A 12,193-nucleotide genomic window follows, 5' to 3' on the forward strand; every position below is an offset into this window, starting at 1 on the left:
ATGACATTGTTGCTACACTGTCAGTTCCATTTTGAGAGGCAGTACAATTGGCTTCAGCATCCTGAACTTGCAAAAGAGTAAAATATTGCCTGAGATTCCTGCTTCTGATCATTGGTTTCTCCTGCAAGTATTGGGCTCAGGCCTAATGAAACTATGAGACTATCATAAGACTATGATAATCCAAGCTTCTGAATGATTATTCTCTTGAATCCAGTGCTGTAAAACTGCTAATGAAATCATCCTTCAGCACAAGTGCAGAAGGTGAAAGGAAGATTTTATATTTGTTTATGATGAGATCAATAGAATTCTGTCTCCCTTTTTGTTAAGGGGTAATTGTTACCGGTTATTAATATGATAATGTTTGTGTTGATATAAAGTGTACTTGAGAATTTAAATTGAAAAGTGGGTTTTATTAGTATCCAAATGTTCATTTGTTCTATCTGTTCATCTAATTGTTCAGGTTTCAAAGTTCAAAGTCTGGAAAAATCTACTTGCACAGTGATATAAGGCTGCTGTTTTCACGAAAATCAAGTGAAGTGGATTCTGGTATACCTTATGAGTTAAAGTCATTTACAGAAATGCCAAGAAATCCAAAATATTCACCACGAGTTTAACACATCAATTTCAAGATTATCTATATTGCAGTTCAGTGATTATTTATCTAGCGACTGGCTCTAACTAGTGGAACAAAAACTCAGTTTCAGTTCAGTGTTAATGCGCATGCTTTGTAATAAACATTAAGGATTTGTTTAAAGTGCAGTTTCCTATTGTGGCATTCTGTAAATTTGGATTTTGAAAAGCACAGGAAACTTTGCTTTAATGTAAACCTACAATATTTAATAGACATTTTTGCCCTCAGTTCAGTGAAATTTATCTCCTTCTCTGTATCATCATATTTTACTTTGAAATACTGATTCATTTACTTTAACATAGGCAATGGAAAATATTTAATAATTACTGTAATTAAGTGGTTCCTCTGATATATGAACCGATCAGGACCACAAAAGACAAATATTGCAATGTAGGAAGAAATAATTAGTAAAGAGTTGAATTAACTCTTTAACCTATACAGCTTATGCAAAAATCTATGTATAATTAGACACCTCTGCAATAGAGTTATCTGAATAGTGCTTCTGTTTCCATTCTCACTTTTAGAATTCTCATCCTTCAATCAAGAAACAGAATTAGATACTTAATAGAATTAAATGTCTTACTAAAAATTCAGTTTGATGCATAAACTGATTTTTAACTTGTTCTAAGTACAGACTACCCATAAAGAGATTGAATAACTTTTCTGTTGTGAAAGGAGAAAGCGGACATTTTTTAAAGAAAAGCATGAAGGTATCGGCAGCAGTTCAGTAAAATATTTAATTTTAGAGTGAGTTCTCCATTTTAAGTTATTTCTTTGCCTTAGTTTACTCATCGATACCACCTGCTTCCTCTGTTTGGGAGGGTTGATGGAAATCTGCTTCCCAGGTCTTTGCTGCTACTGTTCTACTAGCAAATGCATTGGGCAAAAGGGATATTTCAATTAGTTTGATTTCTGTATTATTATAAAACCATGTGGGAATATCTGACCCCTGCTGCCAGCTCCCTCGCCCTGTATGTTCCAACCACAAACATAGCGTCCCGTTATTTGGTGCACAGAATTTGTATACAAATGCACTGTAGCACTTTGATGGTATGTTTAATTATCTCACATTTGCTGAAGCGTTTTGGAAAGGTGGAGTATTCTTTGGCCACTGTGCATCCAAGTAGCCTCCAAACTGGAATGACTGATACCTTTTGCAGAGTGTGTCTGTAGGTTAAAGTGTTGGTTAAAATGTTTCCTCATGTTAGAAATTTTTTCATTATGTGCTGTGTGGTACTAAATTTGGAAGGTACACTTCATAAACCTACATCTGTTTTTGTTTTTATTCTAGTTATCATTGTCCTAGCTCATAAACCTACAAATCATATTGTTGAAACAGTTGTAGAAACATGAAGCTAAGTGAGGTAGATGGTATTTTTGATGGAATAAACTGTTCCTGTAAATATTTTGGTTTTGAATGTTCTTTGAAACTTGTGCAAAAATAAAATATTGAATTTGAGTCTCCACATATGTATGGATAGGATTTTTCCCAGTGGTTAACCCTGAAAGCTACTGATCCGCTCAAACCAAAACATTTCCAGATTTGATCTCTGGCCAGTAGTAATTGATTTCACCTGGATAGCAGTAAAAAGTGCTACATTTTCATTAGAAGCCCTGAGGTGCAGAAATGTAAAGAAGTATTACTTTTGATTTAAAATTCAATAGCTATTGTTGCATATTGAGAGATTGAGGTTTTGCTGTGATTTCTCTTGCACTTAAATCCTGTGACAGCTATCTTTTGGTGTTGGAGTAGATGGCCAGGTACGCACTAGCAACTGAGACCCATGAAACCGTATCACATTGTGGGAAAGTCAATTTCAACAATTGAGTAGCACAGAATTGGGTCTGTGTGTTTTGACATAAAAAATTAATACAGTGGGGAAGACACAAAGATAATACCAAATCCTTCCTGGTCCAAGAGAATTAATTACAGGGCTCCAGTTCGTGGACGAGGAAATAAAGCTAGTTGGAGAGGCAAAGACAAGGAATGTAAAATGAAGGTTTAAAAATAAACAAGGTAACCAAGGTAGATGTGAGGAGTTGAAGACAAATTTACTTAGTTTCCACCTTCTCTTCCTCGTAAGAGGCAAAACCTTAAGGGCAACAAAATCATTTTTGCAATGATGAGGGAAATAGCTAAAGGCTTAATTGGGAAACATAACGGCAGGACAGAACTTCGAACTGAAAATTTCAGCAGCTTCATCTAACGGCTTGTTGTAGAATTTTGCTTTATTCACATGCTGTAACAGTCATTGCTATCCTTCATAATAAATTTTCCCCGGCCTCAACTGAAATGGAACTCTGTTTTGAAGGCTGACCACCTTTCTGTATCATCTGGTGGAAATTTATGCAGGCTTTTGTAAAGTTACATCTTCAGTTGGGTGCCAGTAGGAAGCATCTGGCCTCTGGCTTACTTTTCCTTGGCAATTCATCTGTGGAAAAAAATGCCATATGAAAAAGAACAGTGCCTATATTAATAAAGGTATCACAAATATCATTCTTGCACAACACTGTATCTGCACTGCACATTGTATTTGTGCCTTCAATTCTCATATGCCAAGTTATACATCTGGCTTGTGAGAGAACTCCTCTGTATGTGATTGTGAATGATCTTACAGTATGCCACAAATGCTGTATTTTAAAGAAAATTATTTTTCATTTTGTTTAAAATAATGTTGTTATGCTGTGCAGATTTATATTTGTAATATAATTATGTAGATTTTAAGTTTAATGTGTTAACAGGAGTGCCACAACGTTAATAAAAAGTACATTCAACCCAAGTTACAGGGTTATCAACAAAAAGGTGTCCTCAAAAAATGTTTATACGTTGTACTTTATGCTTTGCCTCACTCTGAATTGTACTGAACGTGGTAGTCGCAATTTACGCACCCTTGCCAATATTGCAATAGTCCAAAATCAAGCTTTTGTAAAGACCGGAACTGACGGTATTAATGGCAACCTGGAGGACTATGAATATCATCATTGTCACTGAAAGCTGTCAACATTGCAAAGAAGAGAATCTTGGATTTATGTTGCACCTTACTGAATTCCTATGTATGTTCTGAACTATCTCACTACCAAACAGTTGATTTTCCTGTTGTTTAGTTCCTATGAGTAGCAAACAGGAAGAATAATGACTAGTTGACCAGTTTTTGATATTAATTGGGGGAGGAGTACAGACTCAAATGTCAGTGAATTTTTTTGCTGCTCTTCAAATGCTCAAGTAAGCAGTTTTTTAACCATGATCCAAAATATCACACTGTTAAATTTTTCTGAGATTTGATTAAGTGTTTACAGTCAGTAGTGGGACACCAATCTCCAATTGTCTGACTCAAGCGAAAATTAGTATCGGTTCAGTCAACCTGACATTTGGTTAGAAAACAATTTAGATACGCCCATGAGATCGTTTTATTTTATGACAGCCTTTTGGAAGTCTTGGCATGTGTATATCTTATACCAACGTTGGCTGATCAAGAGGAGGTATGTGCAGAACAATCATGTGATGTTGTTTGGATTAATACCCAAAAAGGAACATTGTATTTGAGGATTATTCCAGATGCCGAAGAAAGCAAAATTCACCGAAATTCACACATTCCTTGCCCATGTTATAATCTAGAATTAAAAATGACCCTTTTGGAATTATAAACTTGAAATATAGATTTTAAAGTGTTCTTCTCCGGAATTCATGAAACAACCTGAAAACGTGCCTCTGCATCTAAGTTAATGATTGTATTTGCACATTTTTCACCTGCAAATTCTCTCTTCAAGGCACTATATGCATATTCTGTTTAATGTAGTAACATCCTAAGGCACTACAAGAATAGTTATCAAAATGTGATACCAAGCCACAGGAACATTGGGCCAGGGGACTATAATGTGATGAAAAAGGTAAGTTTGAAGAGGGCCTTATCAATGAAAAAGTGAAGTTGAAAGTATTGAACTTGCACTAAAATCAGAATTCTTTAATAGTAAACTACTCAATTGTTCAAACAGCACATCGTATCATGTGATAATGGGAACTGCAGATGCTGGAGAATCCGAGATAACACACAGCTGGATGATCACAGCAGGACAAGCAGCATCTTAAAAGCACAAAAGCTGACATTTTGGGTCTAGACCCTTTCATCCAAAGATTAAAGTCGTCCGTGATTACTGTACTGTCATGGCAGACCTGAGATTCCTTTCTATTTTTGGTTTTTCACCTGTGTGGATTTTACATTATCTGATCCATGCTCATTTCTTGCTATCACATTTATTCCAAAGCCACCCCTCCATGCTTCCCTTTCTGCTGGGGTTTTTGAAAAGTCATGTATCCCTGAATACTTAGGCCATATGACAAAGGGGCAGAAGCTAGCCATCAGCCCATCAAGTCAGCTTTGCCATTCGACGAGATCATTGCTGATGTGATAATACTCAATTAAACTTTCCTGAGCTTTCCCCCATGATCCTTAATTCCCTGACTAATTAAACTGTTTATCTCAGCCTTAAATATACTTAAATTACCCAACCTCTATCATACTTTGTTGTAAAGAATTGTACAAATTCCTCCTCCTCTGTTTTAAATAAGTGACCCCCTTTTCTGAGATTTTATTCTCTAGTCCTAGAGTTCCCCCACAAGAGAAGAGAGCCTTTCTGCACCTACACTGTCAAGTCCCTTAGTAATCTGGTATGCTTCTATAAGGTTGCCTCTCATTAGAACAGCTCTTTTCTCTTTGCAGGTGTTGACTGATATGCTGCTTATTTCCAGCATTTCCTGCTTCTATTTCAGAATGTGTATTTATTGAGTGTATATGAGTGCAAATACAAGTTTTTCTTGTATAGAATAAGAGCATCATTCTGTTCTTCAAATGCAAGGGAGAGGGATAGGGAATTAGATACATTATTATTCAAAGATTCATAACTCCCACAGGAATTCCCCATATAAGAAGAATTTTTCCCCCCAGTTCATCCTTTTGACACAGTGCCTGCTTGAGTTATATATTACATCAGCCTTCAAGGTATACATCTCATGGGATAAAGATCTTTAAAGTGATCTACAAGAGATGTGCATTGTGAATTGTTGCTGTAAAACTGGTAAATTATTAACATCAGTTAAATGATACTTTAGTTAATTATAGCTCTAAGCCCTGTCAACCAAAATGCAGTTCCTTAACTATCCCTTTGAGCTTCCCTTAGCCTTTTCTTACTTCTATGATTTGTATGTCATTGAAATCAAAGACTGGTGATTACTCTTGCAGTCTTCAAGGTGGACATTCAATCACTTATTTAAAAAGTCTAACACAGTCTCAACTACAACTTTAATTGCCTGAAGACCCCAGAACATTAAATATTGGCATTTTGATATACAACAAGTTCCCATTTCCCTCCCTCTAACTCTCACTCTCTCTCTCTCTCTTTGTTTGGGATTTGCTGGCAATCAGGCCAAAATTCATAGTCAAGCCTTGGCAGCTCACCCTGTTTCACTTCCTTTAGAGGTGGTAATGCAGATTCCATCTGCATCCCTCACCAATCATGTAGAATTCCAGTTGACAAGAGCAACACTTACGAAAAATTAGCAAGAAATTTTATTGAATACCACCCCTCCCATTTACTCCATGTTGTGTTTGAAAAGGTAGAGCCTGTTGATTTGTCAAATCATAGATTTCAACTACTGACCACGCTCACCTACTGAACACAGGTTCCAAAGTAGATAATCATACACATTAGTGAGTGATTGATGACAACTGTGCAAAGTATAGTTATCAAACACAAGAGTTGTGGTTGTTTTAACCTGAGTGCTTTAGTTTCTTGAATGTGTCCTGCCTACATAAATAGGCCAGTTGTATTATGGAGGCCCTGAGAACCTGGCCTCAGAATAGCTTTAGGCTGCAGTGATTCTCCAATATACATGGGTCAAAGGTTACAGTTGACGTTACAGAAGTATCTTCTCACATTTTGGGATTTTGAACAATTGTTGTTTCTTATCTTTCTTGGGATGTGGACATTGCTGTCAAGACCAGCATTTGCTGTTTATCCACAAATATCCTTAAGATGGTGGTGAGCAACTGCCTTAAACTGCTACACTTCATCAGCACAGTTAGGAAAGGAAACAGGTTTTAATCCAAATACAGTGAAAGGATGGTAATGTAGTTCTCTGTCAGTGTGGTACATGCCTTGAGGTTACTTGAAGGTGGTGATGTTCCCATATATCTGCTGCCATTGTCTTTCTAGATGGTAGTAGCTTTGAATTTTGAAGGTTTTGTCTGAGGAGCTTTGGTGAACTATTGCAGTACATCTTCTAAATGGTACACACTGCTACTACTGAGCATTGAAGGTGAAGTGACTGAACATTTGTGGATGTTACGTCTAACCAACTTTGCCTTAGTTTGTGTTAAGCTTCTTGTTGGAGCTGCACTCCAGGCAACTGAGGAGTATTCCATCACAGTTGTGACTTGTGCCTCATTAATAGGGGACTAGCTTTGGGGAGACAGGAGGTGTGTTGTTGCTGCAGGATTTCATGCTTGTGACATGTTATTGTAACCATAGTAATTATTTGAGTACAGGAGCAGTTATACAGGGCCTTGGTGAGACCTCTCTAGAATATTGTGTGCAATTTTGGTCTCCTTTTCTGAAGAAGGATGGTCTTGTTCTTGAGGGAGTGTAGCTGATTCTGGGGATGGCAGCTCTGACATATGAGAGATTGATTGATTAGGTTGAGCTTGTTTTCACTGGAGTTCAGACAAATGAGGGGGATCTCACAGAAACAAAATTCTAACAGGACTGGACAGGTTAGATGCAGGGAGGATGCTCCCGATGGTGGGTGTGTCCAGAACCGGGGGTCATAATTTTGAGGATTCAGGGTAGACTATTTAGGATGGAGACAAGGACACGTTTCTTCACTCAGAGTGGTGAGCCTGTGGAATTCACTGCCACAAGAAGTAGTTGGTGCCAAAATATCGAAGGTATTCAAGAGAATGCTAGATATAGCACTTAGGGTGAATGGGATCAAAAGTTATAGGGAGAAAGCAGGATTAGACTGTTGAATTGGATGATCAGCCATGATTGTGCTGAATGGTGGAGCAGGCTCGAAGGACTGAATGGCCTCATCCTGCTCCTATCTTCTATGTGTCTACATGGTTTGTCTAGTTCTATTTCTGGTCAATGGAACCTCTCCAGGCCCATGATAGTGTGGACCTTCAGGGGTGGTAATGCCATTGAATGTCAAGGGGCGATTGGTTAGTTTGTCATTTTGTTTTGAGGATGGTCTTTTCATGACACTTGTATAGCACGAACATGGCTTGCCACTTGTCAACCCACACCTAAATATTGTGCAGTTCTTGCTGCACTTGGAACGTGGACTACTTCAATATCTGAGGAGTCGTGAATGGTGCTGAACGTTGTGCAATCATCAGCGAACAACCCCACTATTGAACTTATAATGGAGGGAAGGTCATTAATCAAGTAGATGAAGGTGGTTGGGCCTGAGCCACTACCCTAAGCAACTCCTGCAGAGATATTCTATAGCTGAAATTACTGAGTTCCAACAATGATAAGCATTTTCCTGTGTGTCAGGCATGACTCCAATCTGCAAAGAGAATTCCCCTGGGTTCCCATTGACCCTAATTTCATTAGAGCTCCTTGATGCCACACTCAAGTACAGTCTTGATGTCAAAAGCAGTAATTCTCACCTTGCAGCTAGAGTTCAGCTCTTTTAAGTGCAAAGAAAAATACAGCATAAGATTAGGCCCTTTGGCCCTCTGAGCCCGCACTGATATATTTTGCCCTTCCATACTAAAACAGTCTTCACTTGCAGGGTCCGTATCCCTCTATTCCCTTCCTATTCATATATTCATCCAGGTGCTTCTTGAATGTTGCTATTGAGTCTGCTTCCCCTACCATTTTGTCTGGCAGCATGTTCCAGGATCTCACCACTCTTTGTGTGAAAACCATGCCTCACACATCTCTTTTAAACTTCCCCCTGCGCTGCCCCCCACACCCTGAACCTGTGTTCCCCAGTAATTGACTCCTCCACCCTGGGAAAATGTATCATACTTTCCACTCTATCCACGCCGTTCACAATCTGTTAACTTCTATCAGGTTGCCCGTCAACCTCCTGCGTTCCAGTGAAAACAAACCCAGTCTATCTAAACATTCTTAATAGCTACAATTCCCCTAACCAGGCAACATCCTGGTAAACCTTCTTTTCTCTACCCTCTCCAAAGGTTCCACAACCTTCTGGTAGTATGGTGACCAGAACTGTACGCAATATTCCAAGTGTGGCCTAACTAAAGTCCTATAAAGCTGCAGTATAACTTGCCTATTCTTATACTCAATGCCTCTTATCTACCTGCGCTGTTACCTTCAGTAATCTGTGGACCTACACACCGAGATCCCTCTGTATATCAATACTCCTAAAGGTTCTGTTATTCACTATAATTTCCACCCTAACTTGACCTTGCAAAATGCATCACCTCACTTTGTCCGGATTAAACTCTGTCTGCCGTTTTTCTGCCCAGGCCTTCAAGTGTATATCCTCTGACAATCCTCTTCACTATCTGCAACTCCACCAACCTTTGTACCATTACAAACTTACTAATTAGATCAGCCATGTTTCCTCCAAATCATTTACCTAGACTAAACAACAGCAGAGGTCCTAGCCCTGATCCCTGTGGAACATCACTAATTACAACCGCCTATTCCAAAGTACATCCTCCCACTGCTACCCTCTATTTCTTATGACTAGGCCAGCTCACCCCTGGTACCATGTGAGTTCACCATTTGTACCAGTCTACCATGAGGGACCTTGTCAAAGGCTTAACTGAAATCCATGTAGACATCATCAACTGCTTTTCCCTCATCAATCATCTTCCTCATTTCAAAAAACTCAATCAAGTTTGTGAGGCATGACTTTCCCCACACAAAACCAATCTGTCTATTATGTATCAGTCCGCTTCCTTTTAAATGTGTATGGATCCTGTCCTTGAGAATATTTCCCAACAATTTGTCTACCACTGACTTGAGGCTGACAGGCCTGTAATCTCCTCGATTATTTCTGTTACCCTTCTTAAACAATAGGACAACATTGGCTATTCTCTAGTCCTCTGGGACCTCACCTGTAGCGAAAAAGATTACAAAGATATCTGTCAATGCTCCAGCAATTTGTTCTCTTGCCTCCTTCAATATTCTGGAATGGATCCTACTCACACCTGGGAACTTATCTATCCTAATATTTTTAAGATGCATACACCTCTTCCTCTTTAATTGTAATTTGGCTTAGAAATTCAACTCTGCCTTCCCTAAGATCATCCTCCCCCAATTCCTTCTCTTTGGTGAATACCAACTCAAAGTATTTCTTTAGGACCCTACCTATGTCTTCTGGCTCTACAAATAAATTCCCTCCTTTGTCCTCAAGTGGGCCAGCCATTTCCCTGGCTACCCTCTTGCTTTTTAAATATGTATAAAATGCCTTGGGATTCTCCTTAATCCTTATATCTACATTTGAACAAAATCTGTAACTATGTCAGGTACTAAGTAGCTCTGGCAGGACCCAACCCGATTGTCACTGAGCAGGTTATTACTGATTGACAGCACTGTTGATGACACATTCCATCACTTTAGAACATAGAAAAGTACAGCACAGTACAGGCCCTTCGGCCCACGATGTTGTGATGCAGAACAGATTGAGGGGGCGGTAATTATTTAGGTTGGATTTGTCCTGCTTGTTGCTTACAGGACATACCTGGGCCATTTATCATATTGTTGTGTAAATGTCAGTGTTGTAGCAGCAGTGGAAGATCCTGGTTAGGGGTGTGGCAAGTTCTGAAGCACACAACTCCAGTACCATTGTCAATATGTTGCTAGGGCTCATCGGCTTTGCAGTATTCAGTGCCTCCAACTGTTTCTGACATCATGAGTCACGTTGGCTGAGGTCTAGCATCTGTGACATTGGAGGACCTCAAGAGGGAGCTGAGGTCACCATTTCACTGTAAACTACATCCTGTGAATTCCCTTGTTGAAAGGAAAAAAGGGGGAAAAAAAGCCCACCTCTTGTGACACTGTAATGGCACGTTCTAAGCCAGAGAATGAAAAATTGAGAATTGATGTACCCACAAACTCATGTCCCCATCAAAATGCTGAAACAGACTGAAAGAAAATAACACATTGATGTCTGGGATCTGTACTACTATTAGAATCGTGCATTTGATATTTGATTCCTCCCCCACCCATAATACTTGCCTCTTGTCTTGTCTCATTGTGTGTATAATTCTGTATCTATGGGAAATTTAGGAAGAACTAGCATGTAAGATATAAGGTATAAAGTTAAAAGTTATCAATTGATGCTTTTTTTCTTGTCATTAGTTTGATTACAATAATTTTTAACCTTTGAATTCAGACCCTTTTCTTTCCCTTTTAACTTTAAAATAAAAATCTGTGCAGAGCTGTATTGTATTGTTTGTTGTGTGAATCTCTTTGTTTGGGATTAAGGTGATAGAGTTTGATTCTGGATTGATACTAAGTTTTTAACCAGTTTACCCCTTGTTTAAAAGACAAGTTCTCTTTGTAATAAACAAGTTATAATTTAGATCACAAAAGAAACCTGGTGAAAATTTCTTTAATTCTGGATAGCAGCAGCATAGGGAAATAATTTGGTCATTCTTGTGAATGAATCGAGAACCATACAATGATGATACCGTTTATAGGGCTCTGGGGCTTGATTACCAGTGCATTCCTCCTATCAGCGTGTTAACAGAGGTGACAGTGGAAAAGAAGGAGAAAGGAATTTTAAAATATGTTTTACATTAGAGAAAGAAGTCAAGGGTTATGTTTACAATCCAGGATAGTAGCAGACGGAAGCACTACCTTTTTATATTGTTTTAAATGATCTGACAGATCTTGTGGTAGATGGCTAATCGAGTTGTTCATCGTGGCTATTCAAATCTGAATGCTTGGACTTAAGGGTACAGGAATGAGAGCTGTTGTACAGAGTGAAAATAATGGTTTAAATGGGAATTATGGGCATTAAGGGTAGAGATAAGGGTGTGGATGAGCAGAAATATCATGGTGAATTGGAGGGCCAAAGGGTAAATGGTTCGGATTTTGTAAGGACAGTTCTAAGTGATTTAAGTGATAGTTTCTTCCAAGGAGGGACACAGGGAGACTGGGATTGCTGCATGGAACTCTTTGCCAATCTGTTTCTCTGTTCCTGAAAATTAATTTACTTGCAATTACTCTCAGACAGAAATCAATCATCTTTCTGAATTCGTGATAATGGGAACTGCAGATGCTGGAGAATTCCAAGATAACAAAATGTGGAGCTGGATGAACACAGCAGGCCAAGCAGCATCTCAGGAGCACAAAAGCTGACGTTTCGGGCCTAGACCCTTCATCAGAGAGGGGGATGGGGAGAGGGAACTGGAATAAATAGGGAGAGACGGGGAGGCGGACCGAAGATGGACAGTAAAGAAGATAGGTGGAGAGAGTATAGGTGGGGAGGTAGGGAGGGGATAGGTCAGTCCAGGGAAGACGGACAGGTCAAGGAGGTGGGATGAGGTTAGTAGGTAGATGGGGGTGCGGCTTGGGGTG

The 12,193-nt window shown here is 39.1% G+C and overlaps 1 protein-coding gene across 11 annotated transcripts in view; it reads left to right on the forward strand.

Moving 5' to 3' along the window:
* The window catches only part of LOC125458468 (atos homolog protein B), a 203,212-nt gene extending 199,811 nt beyond the window's left edge, over positions 1-3,401 (forward strand). For all 11 annotated transcript variants that reach the window (XM_059648730.1, XM_048543777.2, XM_048543785.2 and 8 more), the window contains one exon: positions 461-3,401. In XM_059648730.1, the coding sequence (XP_059504713.1) occupies positions 461-614 (154 nt within the window). In that variant the 3' untranslated portion in view covers positions 615-3,401. The remainder of the gene's footprint in view (positions 1-460) is intronic.
* Positions 3,402-12,193: the final 8,792 nt, after the last annotated feature.

The sequence above is a fragment of the Stegostoma tigrinum genome, chromosome 1, assembly GCF_030684315.1.
Source record: "Stegostoma tigrinum isolate sSteTig4 chromosome 1, sSteTig4.hap1, whole genome shotgun sequence".
In the NCBI taxonomy this organism is placed as follows: Eukaryota; Metazoa; Chordata; class Chondrichthyes; order Orectolobiformes; family Stegostomatidae; genus Stegostoma; species Stegostoma tigrinum.